The sequence below is a fragment of the Dioscorea cayenensis genome, unplaced genomic scaffold (genome assembly GCF_009730915.1).
Source record: "Dioscorea cayenensis subsp. rotundata cultivar TDr96_F1 unplaced genomic scaffold, TDr96_F1_v2_PseudoChromosome.rev07_lg8_w22 25.fasta BLBR01001124.1, whole genome shotgun sequence".
Classification (NCBI taxonomy): domain Eukaryota; kingdom Viridiplantae; phylum Streptophyta; class Magnoliopsida; order Dioscoreales; family Dioscoreaceae; genus Dioscorea; species Dioscorea cayenensis.
In genome coordinates this window covers 16,716-32,671 of record NW_024087515.1, presented here as the reverse complement: position 1 = coordinate 32,671, position 15,956 = coordinate 16,716, and the positions used below count along the sequence as shown (strand labels likewise).

Genomic DNA, 15,956 nt, shown 5'->3' with positions numbered 1-15,956 from the left:
CCATAACTAATGATAAGTTATCATCACTTTATTCAGCGAAATTTGAATTCAAAATCTTTTAATAGAGCTAATACCACTTAGGCTATGAGCCTTTTGATGACATTCTAACTCTCTGCAATGAATTTAAACGTATAATTAGTTATTTTAATATAACCTCAAAACCAATGCATTGTGGCCAACAAAAATAATAACCCGTGTGTTGCATAAATGATTAATATCTAATATAATATTTTAGAATATTAATGATTAAAAATTAAAAGGATGGCAGACATGAACTCTTTTATGCCTCCTATCAAAGAAAACCAGATTGGTGTCTTAAACACTCACCCAGCGGTTACTTTGGTGTCATGTGTGACAAAAAATTTTACATTTGATTAGCCTTATGGCCACATAGTCTTCTTGTGCCAAACAAACAATAGAGCAATCTAGACCATTGAATTAAAAGAGATCAAGATTTGGCTTCATCCCATGGATATCAAGCCAATATTTAACACTTCTTCTAAATCGCTCTGACATTGACATTGTTTGAATGAGAGATTTCCTTGCCACTTTCCAAATCACCAAAGATGTAATCAAGAGGATCAACAATCATATCATTGCCTTGGCTACTCTGTATTCCAAAGGAAAGAAGTTTTAATAAATGTTCTAAAAAATGAAGTTAAACGTGTCCGACAAGATCAGAGAATGATATACTTACAATGATTTGCTTGGGCTGCTCGTTTGAGTTGGAGTTCATATAATTTTCGACTTTGCTGTATTAAAGCTTTTGAACATCATTTCCCTCTACATACATGTTCCAGAATCACCATAATGTGAAAGCACGATCAGGATTCAGGTCATTGAATACCTCCTCTGGGTACATATGTTTACTCAAAAGTTTCACACGTAATGGATTATACATATGCCTCTTCATGATTCTGCCAAAAATGCCATGCATTCAATATCCAATAAACAAATTCTTTCAGCAAATATACTGAATTGAACATTCGAACATAAATGTAACAAAGAAATTCAACCCTTCTTGTGATAATACTTTACAGATATTCAGCAGAAAATAAATCATAGTTTAAATCGGCATTACAAACATAACCAATAATTCCAGAAAATCAGGGAGGTGCTGGCATTACATATTTGCCGGTGCACAAATAGAGAAATCTAAGTGTGCCACATGGTGCATTGGAGAGCTCTGCATAAGGCCACAGTTGCAGATGGTGTTGCAGAATGCAGAAACATATATACATGTATAAAAATGTATAAATTGAGAAGGAGAACCTACATGCCTGCCAAACCCAACTTCATGTGATCCCAATCACGCCCTAGAATTTTATTCACACAAGCATCTAATGAATGATTAAACCTCCACATTCCTGCTAGCATACCAAATCCTGCACCATTTACAGAATTATTTGCTAGTAGCTATCACACACTAGAGAATCACACACACACCCCAACAGAAGTAATTACATGAACCCATTTACTTGAAGCCCCGCACACAAAAACATAAATTTAATCATTTTGTCAATTAATGAGCTCAAGTAATTGAAACTCCACACAAACACACACAAACATTGACATACACATAGATGTGATCATTTGGATAATCCATGACCCCAACAATTTGAAGCCTCTCACACAAAAATACAAATGTAACTCTTTTGATAATTCATAAGCTCAATTAATTGAAACTCAATCCACACACACAAATGTAACTATTTTTCTTTTTGATAATTCATGCAGTCAATTAATTAAAGCTCCACATGTGCACACACTAATGTAATTATTTGTATGATTCATGGGCCCAATTAATTGAAGCACCATAGAAAGATATCCAATGTCATCAGCTCAATTGCTTGAAGTTCCACTTAAAGACAAACAGAGAATGTAATTTGTTTGGGTACTTCATGAATCACAATTAACTGAAGTTCCACACACATACAAATCCAATTTCATGAACAAATAACTTAAATTTATAATAGCCAAACATAGAGTAAATGAGCCAATTTTAATGAAAAAAATAAAATAAAATAAAATTAGAAGAATGGTTCATGAACTCACCAGTTGAAAGGCTAAATTAACCTATGCCAAGGAACCAAGCTCCTAGATGCTGCATTGCATACATATTCAAAAAAGAAAAACAAATCAAATTTTAGAGATATCATAGATGCTCATACCATTAACATTATAGAAAGGAAAGATTTTTTTCTCTTTATTCATCCAGAAACTATATATAAAACCTATACTTATCCAGGCAATGAATGAAGAAGCACAAGTACCACTAGTGAAATCCTTGATATATAGCTCCATCCCTCGCCATCCCTTCTTGCGACATCCATCATCAATCCATCAAAACAAATAACCAAAATGAAGGTCCAAAGAAACGTGATCCACATCTAATAATTGTGAAACACAGAAACCATAAACATCAAATTATGAGATTTTTGAGAGAATCTCTTCACCCAAAAATTTATGTTTAAGTTTTGTGATTGATTATTTGAATTATTTTGTAAAAACAAAAATTTAAATGAATTAACAGTGATTTATGTTTATGTATAATTATTTTAAAAAAAAAATATTGGTGTATCGTATGCTTATATAAGATTGTGAAAGTTTCATATATAAGAAGTAGGTTTTATAGATGCAACGACAATAAAGGCATTAATTAGTTGTTTGCCATAAAATAAATGCTAAATTATTAAATATTTGTCAAGCTAAAAACCTTCATTTTTTTTTTCTTCATTGTCTTCTATTAAAAAATGAGCATTACCTAACTTTTGCTTTTATATTTTGTGTGATTTGAGATAAGCAAATGCGCAATAATTCTGTCGGTTGTTATTTAATTTAATTCTAGTTTATCCTTTTTCTTTTAATAAAAATAAACATGCTAATTTTTTTTTTATGGAAGCCACAAGAGTTGCATACAACATCCATAACTAATGATAAGTTATTATCACTTTATTCAGCGAAATTTGAATTCAAAACCTTTTAATGGAGCTAATACCACTAGGCTATGAGCTCTTTGATGACATTCTAACTCTATGCAATGAATTTAAACGTATAATTAGTTATTTTAATATAATCTCAAACCAATGCATTGTGGCCAACAAAAATAATAACCAGTGTGTTGTATAAATGATTAATATCTAATATAATATTTTAGAATATTAATGATTAAAAATTAAAAGGATGACAGACATGAACTCTTTTATGCCTTCTATCAAAGAAACCCAGATTGGTGTCTTAAACACTCACCAGCGGTCACTTTGGTGTCATGTGTGACAAAATTTTTTACATTTGGCTAGCCTCATGATGATGATGGTAATAGCGATGAGCTCTCTTATGGCCACGTAGTCTTCTTCTAGATCGCTTACTGACATTGTTTGAATGAGAGATTTCCTTGCCACTTTCCAAATCACCAAAGATGCAATCAAGAGGATCTGCAATCATATCACTGCCTTGGCTGCTCTGTATTCCAAAGGAAAGAAGTTTTAATAAATGTTCTAAAAAATGAAGTTAAACATGTCCGACAGGATCAGAGAATGAAATACTTACGATGATTTGCTTGGGCTGCTCCTTTGAGTTGAAGTTCTTATAATTTTCAACTTTGCTGTATTGGAGCTTTTGAACATCATTTCCCTCTGCATACATGTTCCGGAAACGCCATAATGTGAAAGCACGATCAAGATTCAGGTCATTGAATACCTCCTCTGGGTACATATGTTTATTCAAAAGTTTCACACGTGATGGATTATACATATGCCTCTTCATGATTCTTCCAAAAATGCCATGCATTCAGTATCCAATAAACAATTCTTACAGCAAATATACTGAATTGAACATTCGAACATAAATGTAACACAGAAACTCAACCCTTCTTGTGATAATACTTTACATATATTCTCTAGAAAATAAATCATAGTTTAAATCGGGACTGGAGTTATCGAGTTAGTTAGAGATAATAGAAAATCACAACGATAACCAATAATTTCCAGAATATCAGGGAGGTGATGCCATTACATATTTGCTGGTGCACAGATAGAGAAATCTAAGTGTGCCGCATGATGCATTTGAGAGCTCTACACAAGGGCACAGTTGCTTGTTGCAGAATGCAAGAACATATAAACATGTATATAAACGTATAAATTGAGTAGGAGAACCTACATGCCTGCCAAACCCAACTTCATGCGATCCCAATCACGCTGTAGAATTTTATCCATGCAAGCATCCAATGAATGATTAAACCTCCACATTCCTGCCAGCATACCAGACTCTGCACCATTTACAGAATTATTTGCTAGTAGCTATCATATACTAGAGAATCACACACACAGAATGTAATTTTTAGGATAATTTGGCCAAAGATGTCCTCTCTTTCATTCCTCATTCCACTTATATGCAAATCCTTACAGAATCATAACCGAATTAATGACCCGGCATTTCATCAAACACGTGATGTGCCGTAACGCTGTCAGGTGAATATCACAACCTTCTCACTAATCTCTCTCCTAATTACATCATTCATCAATACTAAGTAATTAATCATTCCACAAATCCTCGTATTCATCCCATCACATAGTCTTCATAAAAGTTGGGTCTCCTTCCATGATTTAGGGCGACACTTCTTCTCACAGCGGTGCCATACACTGTGATGGAGTCAACCTCCGTGCATCAATTTCCCTCCCTTTGAATTGTCCTTGTCCTCAAGGGCAAAGTCGAAAAGTCTTTGTAAAAGCAACCACATCCTCCCAAGTTGCATCCTCAATAGCCCCGATCCTTCCATTGAACTAATATCTCTGCAAACACTTTCCCTCCTTTAATCACCTCCCGATGTTTGAGTATTGACTTCGGCTCCAATATTGGATGTCGATTTATAAATTCTCCGGGTAATCCACCTGTCACCTCTAGTGGAACGCCTTTGAAAAAGTTTGAGCTTCGACACGTGAAATACATCATGTATCTTAGCGGAGTCCGTAGTTTAAGTCTATAAGCCACCGCACCCACCCTTTCCTCGAATTTGAAAAAGGCCCAAAGAAACGCGCGAGAGTTTAAAAAGATGATCTTCGCGCGAGTGATGCTTGCCTATATGGTCAGTAGTTTAAGCCAAACCCAGTCACCGGATTGAATTGAACATCTGCTCTCCTCGAATTTGCTTGATTACGCATTCGATCTTGAGCGTACTGTAGATTCTCGCAAGAGAGACCAAAAAGCTGGGAGCGATCTTTCGTAATCTCATCCACTAGCGCCACCGGATGACTGAACCGACCGGTGATCAGCCTAGTGACGGAGGTGCCCGCCCAAACACAGCTTCAAAAGGCGACATCTTAATTGCCGAATGCCACGCGGTATTGTAGTGCCATTCCGCCCATGGCAAGTATCGAGACCACTGCCGGGGGTTATCTCCAACAAAGCTTCGCAAATAGTCCTCCAAGTACCTATTGAGAACCTCTGTTTGGCCGTCTGTTTGAGGGTGGTAAGCACTACTGGTGGCGAGCAAAGTGCCTTGAAGGCGGAATAACTCTTGCCAGAATCCTGACATAAACACTGGATCTCGGTCGGAGACAATCTGTGCCGGAACCCCGTGTAATTTGATCACGTCTCTAAGCATAATCTCAGCTACCTGAATGGCAGTGAATGAAGACCCCAATGCCGAGAAGTGAGCATGCTTGGACAAGCGATCAACTACGACCATTATAGTCGTTTTTCCGTTGGACGGCGGCAGCCCTATGATGAAGTCCATCGATATGGAGTGCCAAATCTTGCCCGGAATCGGCAATGGTTGAAGCAATCCTTGGGGTGCTCGATTGAATGGCTTGATACTCTGGCAAATGGAGCATTGAGAAACATAATCTTGTACCGATCTTCGCAGTCGCCGGAAGAAATTGCTGGCAATACGCGCCAAAGTCCGGCTCACTCCCGCATGTCCCCCTGTAGGAGTTGTGTGGAATTCGCCAACAAAAAGGGGCTGAATGTCTGAATTTTCTCGGAATCCATATTTTCCCTTTAAAGAAGAGCACGCCATCACGAATCGTAAATTCGATTGTGATTTCCGGGTCGTTGGAAACTCACGTAATCGCTGTAGTGTCTCAGGATGTGCTTTGTAAGTTGCACGAATCACCTCCCACAAAACTGGTTGTGGTCGCGACTCGGCGAACAGGGCACTGCATGATACTCTGTTCAGTCTTGACAAGGCATCCGCCGGGCCGTTGAGCACACCGGGTTTATACTCTATATCAAAGTCATACCCAACCAATTTGTAGAGCCACTTCTGTTGCTCTGGCGTTTGAATAGTTTGGTGTAATAAGGCGCGAAGACTTTGATGATCAGTTTGAACTGTGAAACGGCGCCCCAACAAGTACTGGCGCCATTTCTTGACAGCCTCGGTGATTGCCATCATCTCTCGAGCATATGTAGATGCTGCTTGCTGCCGGCCATTGAGCTGTTTGCTAAAATAAGCCAATGGATGCCCATTTTGTAACAAGACCGCGCCAATTCCCACACCAGATGCGTCAGTCTGAATCACAAATGGTACAGAGAAATCAGGCAGTTGGAGTACCGGGGTTCGCATTAGAGATTCTTGCAAACTCCTGAAGGCTTCAGTGGCTGCGGGCGTCCAAACGAAGGCGTCTTTCCGGAGGAGCGATGTTAATGGAGCTGCCAATGTAGAATAATGTCGCACAAACCTTCGATAATACCCGCATAAGCCAAGAAAACCTCTTAGAGCCTTAACAGAGTGTGGAATTGGCCATTCTCTGATTGCTTGGATCTTGTTTGGATCAACAGCTACTCCTTCACCTGAAATTACATGGCCCAAATAACCCACTGAAGTACATCCAAATTCACATTTGGATATCTTTGCAAACAGCGAGTGAGTCCGGAGGCGAGTAAATACATCTTGTAAATGTGACAGATGTGACTCCCAATCTGAACTATAAACAAGAATGTCATCGAAGAAAATGAGCACAAATTTACGCAATACTTGCCGGAAAGTAGAGTTCATGAGAGACTGGAATGTCGAGGGTGCATTGGAGAGGCCGAACGGCATCACGAGAAATTCATAATGCCCTTCGTGTGTCCTGAATGCCGTCTTCTCGATGTCACTTGGGTGAATTCTAACCTGGTGATAGCCCGCGCGAAGATCTAGCTTCGAAAAGACTCGGGCGCCAGCCAGTTCGTCGAACAGCTCCTCAACTGTTGGGATCGGGAACCGGTCCTTCACCGTGACGGCATTCAAGGCTCGGTAGTCCACACAAAACCTCCAAGTGCCATCTTTCTTCTTCACTAGAAGTACTGGAGAAGAAAAAGGGCTCGTACTCGGCCGAATTATGCCCTCCACGAGCATCTCGCCCACCAATTTCTCAATCTCCGACTTCTGGAAATGAGGGTAACGGTAGGGTCGGACGTTCACCGGTGCAGCACCTGGAATCAATGGAATTCTATGGTCTTGAATTCGCACTGGTGGTAACCCTGACGGGGTTTTGAAGATGTCTTCATACTGGGAGAGTAACTCTGATATTCTGTTGGAGAAGATGACTGGTGCTGCGGGTCCAATTGAAGGATTTGGACTCAAACAAACTGATTCGACCTTGAGGTGATAAAATTGAGCTCCCCCCGCACCCGACCTACGAATTGAAGTTGGTCGTGCTCCATTATATTGAGATTGGTTCAGCCCGTGGAGTCTGATCCTTTTACTCTCATATGTAAACTCCATCCAAAGTGCACCATAATCAAATAAAACCGGACCCAATTGCCTCATCCATTGAACTCCTAAGACCACATCCGCACCGTAGATTGGCAACAAGAGCAAATCAACGGGGAAGATTACGTCTCCCAGCTTAAGCTTGACTGCTGAGCACTCCCTCCATCAAGAGAGGCGGCATCGCCACTTCGACGGTGACTGCGATGTGGGTTGATACCGACGGTCAAATTTAGATGTGCGACCAGACGCGATCGAATAAAATTATTAGTCGAGCCCCCCATCCACGAGTACGATCACCTCTTGACCGATAATGGTGCCTGAGAGCTTCAAGGTCGACGGAACCATCCTTCCCATCAGAGCATGGAAGGATATGCAAGGATCATCCAAAGAAGGTGTGGTCGTTGGAGACGCTTCCTCTAACAACGGAAAGGTCACCGTAGCGGTTCCTCCTCCGGCGGTATCACCTCATCCCCGATCCACCATTAAGCGAGGAGGAAGAGAGCGGGCTTGCATTTGTGACCGGTAAACTTGGAGTCGCAATTGAAGCAAAAGGCCCTTCTCTCGCCGAGCAGCCCATCTCGGTTGGAGTGAGTCGCTTGATTGGTAATGAGACCGGCCCGGGATTCGTTGGAGCCGCAATCGGGCGCTATCGATCGAGGAAAAGGTGATCGAGTGAAGGTGGATCGCTCGACCAGATTTTTATCTTCAACAAGCTTAGCCATCCCCACGCGTCATGAAGGTTGTCGGGTTTCGGAATATATAGCTCCCTTTGGATCTCCTCTTTCAACCCCGAAAAGGAAACAATTCAACAAGCTCGCTGGCTTAATCCCGCCACTCGAGTAGACAAGCACTCGAAAATCCCCGGAGGAATGCCGTGACGGTGGTCGATTGCTTCACTTGAATAGAGAGCCTCATGGTTGACAAAAGAGGACGCCCAAAAGCGTAATTCAAGCTTCAGGACGAACTCATCCCAATTGGTGAGTTGATCCGTCGAGTGGAGCCATCGAAACCACGCCTCGCCGGACCGATCATATAAAAACACAAAGCAATGGCAAGGCGTTGATCGGGTGGAATTTGGTTGAAAAGGAAGTAATGATTCATTTGAAACAACCAACCTAGCACATCGGGCTCGCCAGCAAGCAGGGGAACTTCAATCTTAGGTGGGACGGGGAGGTGAATTAGAGGAATTGGAGTGGAGTGATGGAGGAGATAGTAATCGAAGAGTGGTGAATGGAAGTATGAGAATCAGGCGATGGAAGTGGAAGTAATGGTGGGTGAGGGATGAAAATTATGCGATCGATGGAGATGCTACTTTTGTCAGAGCTCGTGACTTCACCATCATGTCTCGTCATGACCGCCTCTGCTAGCGATGAGGGAGTTGCGAAGGAAATCAAATGATTCAGAATGACTCTTCCGCAGAATGTAATTTTTAGGATAATTTGGCCAAAGATGTCCTCTCTTTCATTCCTCATTCCACTTATATGCAAATCCTTACAGAATCATAACCGAATTAATGACCTGGCATTTCATCAAACACGTGATGTGCCAGAACGCTGTCAGGAATATCACAACCTTCTCAATTAATCTCTCTTTCCTAATTACATCATTCATCAATACTAAGTAATTAATCATTCCACAAATCCTGTATTCATCCCATCACATAGTCTTCATAAAAGTTGGGTCTCCTTCCATGATTTGGGCGCACACTTCTTCTCACAACGGTGCCATACCTGTTGATGGAGTCAACCTCCTGTGCATCAAACTTCATGCGATCCCAATCACGCTGTAGAATTTTATCCACGCAAGCATCCAATGAATGATTAAACCTCCACATTCCTGCCAGCATACCAGACTCTGCACCATTTACAGAATTATTTGCTAGTAGCTATCATATACTAGAGAATCACACACACAGAATGTAATTTTTAGGATAATCCATGAACCCAATTATTTGAAGCCGTACACGGAAAAACACAAATTAACTATTTTGACAATTAATGTACTCAATTCATTGAAACTCCACACACACGCACACACAACACACACTGAGAACTGCAACACACCTGTAAACAGAAATGTAAATATTTTTGTGATAATCCATGCAATCAATTAATTGAAGCTCCAGATGCGCACACACTAATGTAATTATTTGAATGATTAATAGGTCCAATTAATTGAAGCTCCACAAACAAATATCCAACTTCATGAGATTTAAGGCAAATAGAAAATGTAATTTGCTTGGGCACTTCATGAACCACAATTAACAGAAACTCCACACACACACACACAAATCCAATTCCATGAGAAATAACTTGAAGCTTCACACGTACAAAAATTAAATTACTTGGATAATTCACAAGCCCAATTAATTTAAGATACAAGATAGAACTACAAGACCAATATTTCAGCACTACTAATCAGTCTCTTTTCATTTTAAAAAAGGTGATGAATTTAAGTATTTTTTAATAGCAAAGCATAGAGAAAATGAGTCAATTTTAATTAAAAAACATAAAATTAGAAGAACAGCTTGAGAACTTACCGGCTGAAAGGCTAAACCTATGACAAGGAACCAAGCTTCTAGATGCTGCATCACATACATATTCAGAAAAAAAGAAAAAAAAAATTTTAGAGATCTCACAGAAGCTCATAGCATTAAGTATTACATACAGAAGCTCATAGCATTAAGTATTACATACAGGAAAGATCTTTTATTTGTTCATTGAGAAACTATATAAAAAGCATACCAATCCAGGCAACGACCGAAGAAGCACAAGCACCAACAGTGAAATCCTCGATAGCTTTATCCTTGCATTCCTTGAAGAACACAGCCTCCTCCCTCGTCATCCCTTCCTGCAACATCCATCCATCAATCCATCAAAACAAACCACCAAAAATCAAAAATTCAAAAATGAAATCCACATCTAATAATTGTGAAACATCGAAACCCTAAACATCAAATTATGAGATTTTGAGCGAAATCTCTCTCACCGATCGGAGTAGATGCTCCAGCTCCTCAAGCAAATCCCCCATTCTCTTTGCACCCACACCCACAATGAAGCCCAAAGATAAAGAAAGAGAGACAGAGAGAATGAGGGTTTTGAAATTCATCAGGTCGGATCCTTAAAGGACCGGATTGTGATCTGACCCGATAAATTAATTTAAAAAATATAAAAAAACTTAACTATAATTTATTATCATCTCATAAATTAATTTAAAAATAAAAAAATATGGATTTTTATTTTACTCATAGATCCACCTATAAATCTACCATAACTCTATTTTTACACTCTATATCTAATAAAATTATTGCACTCACCATTCATCTTTGAACCACAAAAAAAAAAAAACAAAAGTCAATAATGGTATGATTTTCTAGCTTCCCATCCTTTGGATAGATAAATTGATAGTGTATCAACAAAATAATAATAATAATAAATAGAATTTATTATTAAATCAAAATATTACAATAAATTTATCACACACATTTATACAATAATAAAAAAAAATCAATTCTTTTAAACAAGATAATTACTTCAGAATATAAAAAATGTTGTACAAAAATATTATTTAAAATAGAGATTATCTTAAACTATCAATGATTTGAACGTAAATTTGCATGACATACTATCCATGAACTCACCCTAATATGTCTTGTGGAACTCGTTGAGGTGAGATTGGATTATTGTGTCCTCCCATTCCAAACTCTCCCACAAGTCTTGGTCAACCACCACGTGTTTGAATTTATTATTGACAATGGATGACTTGAAAGGAAGTTTCTTCAACTTTGGACTTCTGCCCAAATAAAGTGTATCCAAAATAGGAAAATCCAATAGACATGTGCTGAAGCTCACTAAGTTGGGCATGCTCTCTAATAACAAGGATTGTAGGTTAGGAAAGGTGGGAAGGCCTGATGAAGCTTGTTGCATCTCTGCAGGGTCAATCAATTTCTCCATTGCTAAACAGCTTTCTACAGCTAATCTCTCAAGGCATGGGAGATGCAAAACCCACGAAAGACTCCTTAGAGATGTACAATGAGAAATGTAAACATCTATCAACTTCGGGAAACATCCACGACGAAATGCTTCTGCTGGCCGAGTGATTTGCTTGAGCTTTGCAAGATATCTCAATTCGAGATGCTTTAGACTGACCCCACTGCCATTTATCGACAACTCCTTAAAGCGACAATGACTGAATTTTAACCTCATCAAACCCTCACCATCACGTTTGTAACTCAAGTCATGACAAAGCTGGAGGGTAGGTATATTATGTATGTTTTTCAATTTTATTTGCCAAGTCGGCAAATCTTTGAGAAGTCGAAGAATCTTAACTGATTTCACAACCATATTGATCGCTTTAATCCTCTTCCTATCCATCAACATCTTCAAGTCACCTGCTTCTAAACAAGTATTTTTATAAAGATCAAGCACTTGTAACTCGGGCAACCTTGATAATACAGACAACCCATCAGCTTTAATTTCAAAATATGGACTTCTGAAGAAGAAGTATTTTAATTGCTTCAGCTCTTCTAGTTCAGGTGGAAGTGACCGAATGCTTGTGCCGCTGATGTTGAGGTATTGAAGATTAACTAGAACTCGAATTTCTTTTGAAAGACCCTTGATAGGTGCATCAGATAAGTCCAAATGTGTGAGAGATGGCATATGAGGGAAAAAGTTTATAACCACCTCGGCCCCTATTTCACGTTCAGGATATCCAGCCATAGATAAACTCTGGAGATTAGGATATCTAGGAGAAGTTGCTGCAACAGAAACTTGGCCCTTTTCGTCAATATTTTGATCACTTAATAATTTCAAGAGATACTCGTAAATGACAAGATGTTTGAACAATATTAGTTCTGTCTCCTTCCAGTTGCCTACTTCACACTTTAAAAATTGTCTTAAATGATCGTCACTTCCATCAAGAATCCATTTGTTCTTTTTCTTCCCACACTCGGACACAATCCATAGTGCCATATCGTGAATCACATCATGTAATTTGACACACGCTTCATTCTGGATTTCATTAAACAGTGATTCCAACAAACATGCTTCATTTAATTTTGCAATGAGAGAATATCCCTCGTCAAAGGCTTCCCCCATGTTTCCAAAGTCACTGATCAATCCACACCCAATCCAACGCTCTATGAGATAAGGGACTGGAATGTTTGCATCTTTAGGCCATTGAGCACAACACAAGAAACATTGTTGGAGAGTATCACTAGCCAAATTATCATAACTGACCTTTAAGTTGTGAAACAATGATTCATCGATACCAATAACAGTCTTGATTAACGACCTCAGCATGTGACGCCACTGTTCAGGTGTCTTCATATTCGACGTGGCTCGACCAATGACTTTAAGAGCAAGTGGTAAACCTGAGCACTTCTTCATAACTTTCCTTGCTAGTCGTTCAATAATAGCATTGGAATTAATGATCTTTTCATTTGCAAACTGCTTGAAAAGATGCCATGCTTCTTCTTCACCCATACATTCAACTTTGATCTTCTTGTGAGCATTCATATGAGCACACACATCATCATCTCGCGGTTGTGAAGATCACCTACGCTTGCTAGCTTTTGACCTCTATTTTTCGAAATTTTTGGCTTTGACGAGCTGAAAGTGGAATACCAAGGTCTTCAGGAAGGTCCACTCTCTTCCATATATCATCTAATAGCAGCAAAAAGTTCTTCTTTTTCAAAAACTCAAATATGTCACTTTTCCCGGAGTCAGAAGGCAATCCCAACCTTTTAGATATCTCATTTTGAAGCTTCTCAAATTGAGGTTCTTTTGAAACCACCGAGAGATGACATAATTGAACCCCGATTAGTATCACCACCAAGTAATGAGTTATTGATTTCATTCAAGAGAGTTGTCTTTCTCGACCCTCCCATGCCCCAAATCCCCACCATGGATACATCGTCATCTACCAAGTAACCACGAACTTTCTCAAGATTTAGCTTTTGATAGTGTTGCCCACAAGAGTCATGAAAGTAGCTGATCTCCAGCGCCTTCGAGGTTGTGTCTCTGTTATTTCTTTGAAATCATCATGTTCCGTCTTCAAGTTATTGATCTCTTTATATAACTTGATTGAACTTTGGCTAATCTTGTAGTTAGCCCACAAATTAAGAGAACAACTTCCTAGAAGAAAACCTCTATTATAATAGGCAACCTTCAACTGATTCACTATATCTTGTCTCTCATGGAGTTGTACCTGGTTGTTGGTATGATTGACACAAAAAATTAATAACTCTAAAATAAAAAAGATAAAAGAAAATAAGTGATGGAGATCAATAAATTATCCATTGATGAAAAAAGTCAGTAACTCTAAAATAAAATAATAATAATAATAATAATAATAATAATAATAATAATAATAATTAATGATGTAGATCAATAAATGTTAAAGGTCACTAAAAATGGAAATGAATTTTTAAAAATTCAAGATAATAAATTACATTAATTTTTGACAATGTATAAACCCATAAAATATCGCCAAACAAAGAGGATGAAGTAGACAAAGTTGACTCTAATCTCTTTAAATGTTTTGCAGAAAATCTAAAGATGCTTGACTTGTACAAAACTAGATATTTTTTTAATAAAAATAAACAAACCATTGAATTTATTAAAAAAAAGGAAAAGCATGAAAAACAGAAGTTAAAAAGAGAGAAAGAAGCAAGGAAAGTACAAAACTAGATACCCTCCTACCATCAGATTTGTGAGTAGCTATATCATATTTAGAAGCTATAACAAGTGTTGACATGAAAAGAACTAAGAGAATATTTTATTTTATCCAGAAAATAGATTTGATTGCGGACTATTTCATTTATTTAAAAAGAATTTTAAAATCATGAATGGGGTAACAATGATTTTGCTAAAAAAATATAATTCAGAAAAGTACCACTTGCTTTCAAATTGGTCCTCAAAGTATGCTCAAAATTCACTTTGGTCTCCAAACAGAAATTGATTTCAAAATTTCAAATTGGTCCTCAGCCACTATATCATGGTCAGTATTTTTCTTTTAGCTAACACACGGTCAGTTATTCCATTAGTAATTTTTTTTTTATTTTTCAAAGCAAATTTACTTGCAGTTCCCTAAAGAAATTTCATATTTACGTAAGCCCAATAAATTTAAATTTACATATGCATTCATATTTATATTTGCATTACACCTCATAATTGTTCATATATATATAAAGTCCATATTTATGTTTACAACTCCATAAAGTTGAGTATGCATTCCAAAAAATTCATATTTGTGCATATAACTGGATAAAAATTTATATATATATATATGTGTGTGTGTGTATATTTGCAAGTCCAGTTTTAATATATGCCACCAAAATATATGATATTAATTAAGCATATATGCCTAAATAAAACTGCATATTTTCATATGCACTGATATTAAATCACACACACATATATATGTACATATGCCCCTCCTTAACTCCTATATTGTTGTATGTTTGCACAAATATACCATAAAAAATATGTTTATATACACAAATAGGCACTTTTATAAGGCATATATACATATGTAATTATTATAGGTATATATATATACTAAAACTCTTTTGTACATTACTATATTTATAAATTTGCTATGGGTATTACAAAAATATGCATTTTATGGGGGTGTATGATAAAAGTATAAGCTTTTATATGGTGTATATGCAAATACGAACTATTATATAGGTTTATACTAAATTTGAATTTATGTAAGGGTTATATGTGAAATTTTCTTTTAAAAATAAAACTATGATTCTTATAGGGTGTATATGCAAATATGAGCATTTCTTGGGGTGTACTTGTAAATATAAATTTTCATATGGCTATCAGTGTAAATATGAACAGTGATGGAGTATATATATGTAAATATTCATATACAAAAAATGACCTGAATCAGTGTATTTATAAATATTAATTTTAGATATGGGTATAATATAAATATAAATTTTTCATAGATTTGTGACATGTACTTCTGCTTTGAAGAAAAATCTAGCATGACTAATCTTCTATAATTAATGTCCTTCCTATGTCAAGTCAAAGCCACTAATGTCCAAATAATTAATATTTTTAAGTAAATTATCAGGACAAATAATAGTGTTTGCCAAAGGACTAAAGCTGAGACTAATGAATAGGAATGGTACAAGCTATTATTTTATTCAACAACGCAAAGAATGTTCTACAAAAATGCAAACATGGCTGAAAGTGATTTTTTTTGGAAATCAAATTTGCAAAGAATTTTTGTCTAATAAACTTCACGT

General features: G+C 37.4%; 1 protein-coding gene and 1 long non-coding RNA gene across 3 annotated transcripts; both read right to left on the bottom strand.

Moving 5' to 3' along the window:
- Window positions 1-515: 515 nt before the first annotated feature.
- LOC120255658 lies at window positions 516-1,314 on the bottom strand. The gene is made up of 3 exons (XR_005535069.1): window positions 1,277-1,314; window positions 698-917; window positions 516-610 (listed from the first exon to the last, which is right to left on the bottom strand). It is a non-coding gene; the product is annotated as an uncharacterized LOC120255658 (long non-coding RNA).
- A 7,942-nt stretch (window positions 1,315-9,256) lies between these two features.
- LOC120255659 lies at window positions 9,257-13,225 on the bottom strand. Of its 2 annotated transcripts, none has more exons than XR_005535070.1 (4): window positions 11,334-13,225; window positions 10,438-10,543; window positions 10,233-10,277; window positions 9,257-9,547 (listed from the first exon to the last, which is right to left on the bottom strand). XR_005535070.1 is itself a non-coding variant. In XM_039263431.1 (4 exons), the coding sequence occupies exons 1-4, from the start codon at window positions 10,799-10,801 to the stop codon at window positions 9,342-9,344; spliced, it is 477 nt and encodes a 158-aa protein (XP_039119365.1). In that variant the 5' UTR covers window positions 10,802-10,820; the 3' UTR covers window positions 9,257-9,341. The 2 variants fall into 2 exon arrangements, 1 of the variants encoding a protein (XP_039119365.1); XM_039263431.1 differs by lacking the exon at window positions 11,334-13,225 and adding an exon at window positions 10,682-10,820.
- Between the last annotated feature and the right edge of the window lie 2,731 nt (window positions 13,226-15,956).

Bases quoted from the DNA above. Each gene is read 5' to 3' on its own strand.
- LOC120255659 (XM_039263431.1), bottom strand. From the start codon at position 10,801: ATGAATTTCAAAACCCTCATTCTCTCTGTCTCTCTTTCTTTATCTTTG. The intron at 10,278-10,437 runs GTATGCTTTTTA...TATGTGATGCAG, and splicing joins TTCGGTCGTTGCCTGGATTG to CATCTAGAAGCTTGGTTCCT. The intron at 9,548-10,232 runs GTAAGTTCTCAA...TAAATGGTGCAG, and splicing joins TAGGTTTAGCCTTTCAGCCG to AGTCTGGTATGCTGGCAGGA.